The sequence below is a fragment of the Cryptomeria japonica genome, chromosome 3, assembly GCF_030272615.1.
Source record: "Cryptomeria japonica chromosome 3, Sugi_1.0, whole genome shotgun sequence".
NCBI classification, from domain to species: Eukaryota; Viridiplantae; Streptophyta; class Pinopsida; order Cupressales; family Cupressaceae; genus Cryptomeria; species Cryptomeria japonica.
The window spans coordinates 341,264,429-341,272,088 of NC_081407.1; the positions used below are offsets into that span (position 1 = coordinate 341,264,429).

The 7,660-nt window shown below is 31.1% G+C and overlaps 1 protein-coding gene across 1 annotated transcript; it reads left to right on the forward strand.

The window, feature by feature from the left end:
- Positions 1 to 211: 211 nt before the first annotated feature.
- On the forward strand, positions 212 to 7,409 carry LOC131029382 (uncharacterized). Its single transcript, XM_057959848.1, has 2 exons — positions 212 to 376; positions 6,931 to 7,409. Exons 1-2 carry the CDS (start codon positions 268 to 270, stop codon positions 7,299 to 7,301), a joined length of 480 nt encoding a protein of 159 aa, XP_057815831.1. The 5' UTR covers positions 212 to 267; the 3' UTR covers positions 7,302 to 7,409.
- The last annotated feature ends 251 nt before the right edge of the window (positions 7,410 to 7,660 follow it).

Consider the following 7,660-nt stretch of genomic DNA (forward strand, 5'->3'; position numbering starts at 1 on the left):
ATTAAAATATTGGTATGGTGGCCTTCAAATAAAGGAGCCTAAAAAAAATAGTTGGATTTTTTTATTGAGTGACCTTCATTCAGAGGCTTGGCCAACTAGTTAGTTTTTTGTTTTTTTAAATTCATAATGCATATAAATATGAACTTTTTTTTTTTTTTTTGAAATCAATATTGCAAGATTAATTCACTTTTTTGTGTATCATGGTAGATTTTGGAAGACAAATATTTTGATAGAGGAATTGTCAAGTCATATTTTACAAGGAAGGAAATGGGAAACAAAAAAACAAGACAAAATAAGACCTCACGAAAGTATTCACCGAAAAAGGAACAACAAATGCGTGAAGCAAGAATGGCAATATATCATAGAAAAAAACAAGGTATGCATTTTTTCTTTCCTATTTAATATTATTCCAAAAATATAAGTTTTTAGCATGGAAAGATAATTGTCATTTAATCTAGGTTATTATTCATGCTTGTTCAAATATATACACACATTTTTTTAAAAATTAAGATTTTATCTAGGTCAAGATTGCATGTAGTAGGATGTCATTTTTTGTTTCATTTAGTTCAATTCATTCCTCATTATTTACTATAATCCCTAGTGCCTACTAGATACCTATCTATACCACTACCCACCTCTCTCTCTCTCTCTCTCTCTCTCTCTCTCTCTCTCTCTCTCTCTCTCTCTCTCTCTCTCTCTCTCTCTCTCTCTCTCTCTCTCTCTCTCTCTCTCTCTCTCTCTCTCTCTCTCCCTCTCCCTCTCTCTCTCTCTCCCTCTCCCTAACTCTCTTTCTCACCCACTCTTTTTACCAAGCTACGTCTCACTCCCTCCCTCCATATCTAGTCTCTCTAACTCTCTCTATCCCTCAATTCCTCCCTCCATCCTTCTCTCTCTATCTCTCTATCAGGTTACCTTTGTACACTTTTTCAAGTACACCTCTATCTTTTTATCTCTCTCTCCACCTAACTCTAGATCCCTCTCTCTATCTCTTTGGAACCCCTCTTTATCCCTATCTACCTCTTTAGATCCCTCCCTCTTCCTCTCTAACTATCCTCTCTATGTAGACATGTATAGGACCTCTCTTATATTAAATATTTATACCTCCCTCTAAATCAAGATCTCTATTTCTTTCCAGAAGGTCTAACTCTTACTAGGTCTCTCTTTCCCTATCTAGCCTCTTGAGCTCCCTCCCTCTCCCCAAGTTTGTATTTTATACTCTCTTAAACTTTATATATTTAGATCTCAATATGTCTCTCTTTATCCCTCTATCCCTATATCTCTACCTATTAATCTCTACACCTACCTTAATCTTAATCTACCTACATCTTCATTCCACTATCCCTGGATCTCTCAAGCCTTAGATCTTTGCCTCTCCCTAGTGTACAAGTTCACTCCCTTGAGCTCCTTATACCTCTCTACTATATTTTTCTCACCTCTTTATATCCCTCCCTATACCTTTCTAACTATTTTCTCTACCTAGACATAGTCCAGGAGCTATTAATATGTCTCTCTCCCTCCATCTCTATCTAGACTTGGTCTAACTCAAGTAGTAGCCTAGGTTTTTCTTTCCCCATCTAGCCTCTCAAGATCACTCCCTCTCCCTGTTATACTCTCTTATCTAGATCAAGCAATATATTTCTCTCTCCTTTGATATTGATTTAAATCTACCTAAGATCTACCTAACTCCCACTACTTACCTCTCCATCCTGCTATCCCTAGAAAGATTTCTCCTTCTCACTTATTTATCCCTCCCCCTACCTTTCACTCCCTCATTTCTTGTGTTAGGTCTGGCTAGGAAAGCTAATGTACTGAGAGGGGAGGGGTGAATTAGTACTTCAAAACTTTTCTTCAAAAAACAATCTTATTGATAAACATAAACTGAATATTGTTGATCTCATAAATATATAAAATTGAAACATAATCACAGAAATAACAACCATACACATTTCACTCCATAACACAAAGATTTTGGTTATGCAGAAACTCTTTGTTAGAGAGAAAAATTGCAGTGGGGATGGCACCCACAACTCCACTACTGCAATAATAAAGGTTGCTCGGTTAGAGCTACATGTTTAGCTATTTCTGATAGCCTACCCTGTGTATCAAGATCTTTAGATCTACCTTGCTAAAGGATTTTACAAACACTTTTACAAAATGTTGTACCTGGTTAAAGGCTTTACAATTTATAGACTTTGTTAGAGTCTTTTACCCTGTTAAAGGTTTATATTACAACTCAAATAATTCAATCAAAATCTTTACAAAATATCTGCAAATTTACATCTAAAATGTTATAGCAGACTCTATGTGCTCAATATGAAATTACCTTGCTCATAGTATACCTCGGTAATTGATAAATCAACTCGATGACCTCTTCTGTATATTCTATCCCTTAAACTGTTCTCTGAAAACCTTCTTGGTGACCTCTGAATATCTATGTCACTCTTCACATCTTATCTTCTCTCATGATTTTCATTTTCAAATCATCAATCTTCCCTCCTGTATTAGATACTCAAATCACTCTGTATATATAGATCTCTGAGACGGTGATCTTGTCATACATCAACCATACAAACATGATTTATCGAATGAATAAACATAGAAATTATTTCATTGGATAAACTTCCTCAAAATCATACAAAATCTTTAAATGCAATTTCCTATGTAATAACGGTTCCTTGTTCTCGAATCTTGTAACACGTTTCCACATATGTGTCCAGGTTCATTGAATCTGGTAACACATTTCCACTTGGTTCAGATTAACTCAGTATACCTTCTTTGCTGCTCGGTAGGCATAAGAACTTTACTCGGTAGGTAGCTCAGTATTTCTCATCTCAATGACTAGCCTTTCTTCTATAACCAATAGCCTTAGTACTTACCGACTGAATATTTTGGTAGTATTAACCAACTAGAGTATATAGGATGACTTTGGACATAAAACTAATGACAACTTAGTAAATAGTAATAGCTTGGACCTCTCCATTATTGTTGTCACCTCTTTGTATCCATCCCTCTCCCTCTCTAACTATATCCTCTACCTAGATATAAATTTTTGCTAGATTAATATCTTTTGGGAGTTTTGTCTATCTAGATCTCTATCTATCTCTAAAAGGCCTATACATCAAGTACTAGACTAGCTTTCTCCCTCCCCATCTAGCCTCTTGAGATCCCTCCCTCTTCCTAGCTCTAAGTTATTTCTATTGTAAGTTTTAAACTCAAGTAAAACATAGTCTAGTTTTTTCCCACCTTGCACGCACTTATGTTAACCTAGGGGCTATATATTTTTATTATATTTATTAGGTATTTTTAGTAATATCTTTAGCTATAAAAATCGCATGCTTCTCTTTTCTTCAATAGTAGACTACTACCCTTGTTCTCCACCAAAGAGATACCTACTAATAGTGGATGATTCACCTAGGCCAATAGATAAACCTATCATGGTTCTAACCCTGGAACTAGAGTAAAAGCCTTACTGCTTTTGAATCAATCAACCAAATCAAGAAAAACTATTTGAAACCTCTTGCCATTAATGAGTAGTAGTCCAAGAGAGGAGAATTGGGTCTATCAAATCTAACACTCCCTCTATCTGAGTACCTAGCACCTCTATCTTATACTAGAAGATCCATTGCTACTAACTCCTACCCCTCACCCCCTATCCTCTTCTAACTAATGATTGTTCGATTCTCCTTAAATATTCCTTTGATGAAATTTCATTCTTTATGAAATAGGACCATTCAAGTGCATTCTTATCTAAAAAAAATTAGTAAACCTAGATTTTTAGATAGAACATTGTTTACAATATTTATTCGCGTTGTCTTTGTTCTTAGCTTCTATCCAATATTATAGATTCACTAATATTCCATATCATAATGATGGGATCGCCTTATCTATGGAAGCTTTGTATGATTGCTTATGTTCTTTCTCTTTCTTTAGGGATCTCACTTCACTTCTTCATGATTCCTATATATTTCAAACTTATTCTAAGGAGATTGGCAATGCTATGCAAGTTCCTAATGACATATTTAACTTTGAGCACATTTCATTTACATGATTTTTTTACATTTGACTCAAAATAGTACATAATGTTATGTTTTCTATGTCATGTCATTTATTCTTTTCTATGTTTTATATATTACTCGAATAAAATAGGTCTTCAAGTTCATTATTGGAACCTAAAACTAACACTACACCTAGGTACATCGTACATGATGATATCATTTAAATTATTTATCATTGTTTGTGATTAAGAGTATGCAAGAGTATACTTATTAGTTTTTTATTACCTATTCATAGTAAATACTTGAATATTGAATATTTTATAGATTATTTAAGTTTTACATGTCATAATGTGTTTCTATCCAAAATCCATGTTATGTTGATATGATGTACATCCTCTCATGTATAGATTTAAGAATGATGCATTTAGATCTAAATTTTGAATATGTGATTTCAATGAGTTGTATATCATTTTCTCTAACTTGTGTGGAACTTAATTTAAAGTTTTCACATGGGGATATATTGTAATTAGTAATTTGTTGTGGACCTTCTCGCAAATTTATACATTGACAAGTTCGTAATTAAATATTATAAATATGATTCTCATATACATATATATGAATTTTCTTGATCCTTTTTCCATGAATAAATTTCATTAGATAGCTATATTTGTTCTTAACTATTAAATTACTCGTGAAAAGCTTCCTTATTTTAATGATGTTTGTTGTTGATTAGGCCAATTTATTTTGCCTCTAATTTTGATGACTCTTATGAACAAATCCATTCCAAACAAAATTTAAAAGACTAGCCTTTGAACTTCTCTTAGAAATATAAAATTGTAACCATTCAAATGAATTTTATTCTCCTTTGAAATCAACAATATATTTTGTATCTTTGCAAAAGGTTCCTCATATATTTTTAGCCAAAAAATGAGAATTTCATCCAAGTATTAGGTATCACATAGCATTAAAATTTAGGATATAACACTTTATTCATAAGTCTCACTACGGTTGTCAAAACTAAATTGAATTCAAGTGGTTGAATTCAATGCTAAACCTTTGTTCTCTAGATCTTTAGAAAAACTTTTTAGAATTTGGTGATAAAAACTCCTTCAAATCTTTTTAAAGCTTAATTCTTTAAAAATTATGTGTAATAGTTTTTTAAAAAATTTAAATTTTCTAAATTATGTGTATAGGGTTTCAAGTCCTTTCAAAACTTGTTTTCCCTTATTCAAAATTTTTTTCTAGATTTTGGGCGATCCCACAATAATTAATTATATCTTTTGGTCAAATTTGATATTGAAATCAACATTTTGAAATAAATCTTTTTTTCGGACATCTATATTAGCAAAACTATTAGGAATTTGAAGATGATGTGAACTAGTGATTTGTAAGATTTTATGTGTAGATTCCAAATGCATTTAAAAAAAACACTAGAATTAAATTGTATTCTTTTACTCTTTTAATAAGTCATTTTTAATAGTAAACAACATTTTTTTAAAGTGATGTGTATGACATCATGCATAACTTTTTTATACAAATGATTAAATTTTGATTTTTTTTTAATTTAATTTGTAACACCAATATCTAACGTTTTCATTTGGTTTCATAATGTTTTGTTGAATTTATTTTTCAAAATTAAGATTTGAAGTCAAACTAATTATAACTTAGACATAGGTGTATGATGTCTTATATGATGGGTTTTGTATGTATTAATTTTTATTTTTATTTTGTTGGAACAAGGGCATCAATCTCTAATGTGTAGACATTTTTCATAATTTTTTTAACAATTTCCTATTTTTCCACGTGTAGAATAACTTGATGTTCGGTAAAAAATGGAAGTTCAATAAAACTAAAAAAATAAATAAATGATAAAACTAAATATATTAGAATTGTACTTTTTGAAAATCTCATTTCGAAGAATAAGATTATGCAACTTAGTTTGTCAACTTGATTCTATTTGGAACTTCAACCCATGCTTTGAAAGCGAAAAATCTATAGAAAGTTGCAGGGAAGGGTAGAGAGTGGAAAATTAGGGGCTTGATTTGAAAGTACCTTCAAACAAAGCCCTTAACATGGCACATACAAGATGACTAAAAGCTACCTTTAAACAAAAGTGTCCAAATTATTAAATTATTAAAAAAAATTAAAAGAACAATATTCGTTTAAAGACCTTGTTTGTGACACAATTCTATAATTTAATCTTAGACATCATGTACACTTTTTTATTTTTTAAAAAACACTAATTTCATTGAATAACACTTAAATTCATTGTATTTAGAATGACTCAAATTAATCACAATATATGGAACTAGCTCTCTTTAATCTTGAATGTTTAACATAGTTTTCCATCAATAGATTTGTAATTATTTCTCTCTCTAAGTTCTATAAAATTAAAATTTCATATATGGTGCACCTTTCTCTAATCTCGATGTAATCATTCATAAATAGATTTTTTTTTTAGAATTGTTTCATACCTTTAGGTTCTTTGTTTTTGCAAGTTGCTAATGTTAAATTTTGTATACGTTTTATTTTTTCATTTTACACCCTTTTCTTTCATGTATGCATGGACTTAATATTTCTTTCCTACATCATGGGTACGATATGTTGGATTCAATCTTGTATGTTATTTAAATAGTTTAAAATATTGTGCAAGTCACTTCAAACTATGTTTGTGTGCACTTATTTTTTCTATCATTATGTAAGTATATACTCAAATGAGGAAAACGACGTTAGAAATACATGTTTAGTTTTATAGTGATTTTAGATTAAATGCAAAAATAATGATATCATTTAAGATTATATAAAATATATAATAGAGAGTGATAAAATAATAAAATGTTAAAATTTTGCTTTAACTTCTTTAAAATGAGTTTGCATTTATCAATCTCTTAAATATATTCTAAAGTCTTAAATCTCTTTTATATGATATGTGTAGGGAAACATACAAAAGTTGGAGTAGAAGTTGATCCTCATTTAGATACTGAAGTAGAAGAATCCCAATCACATATAATTGATGTCAAGGATGGGGCTCAACCATACACAATTGATGTAAAGGAGGAGGCCCAACCAAAATTTACTATTGGAGAGGGATCGGGATCACTTCCTTCTATAGATATGTTACATATAACTTCAAAGGAAATATTTGACAAGTATTTTAAACACCATTCTACACTCGGTCAAGCTCAACTATTATCCCGATACTTACTCATGATCAGCTACAAGAGCCATTACAATTGTTGGGCGTACATTTCACAAAAAAGAGGTAAAGAGGAAAAGACACCTAGAATATGTGAGGCACACCCTTAGACTAATCATGACATTATGTATTTTGAAAAAAGTGAATAAGCATGTGATATTTGATATGATTATGATAATAAGTTTGGAGATGGGATTAAACCTTGACTATGATTTCATTTGAAAGGGGTGTGTAATGTCTCACATGTTTGCATTCTATCATTTGATTATTTTGATTAGCACTAGACTTTGTATATGCTTTATCCCATTACCTTGCGTATATTATTCCTTAGCATTGACACCCATGTGGTGCATCCTACTTACGGTTGTATTATGTTTTTCATATGATGATAGCAATGTTAATGTGGATAGTAGGTTACACTTTTAGTTTCAGTGATGATCATGTATGCATGATGACTCTACGATGACTT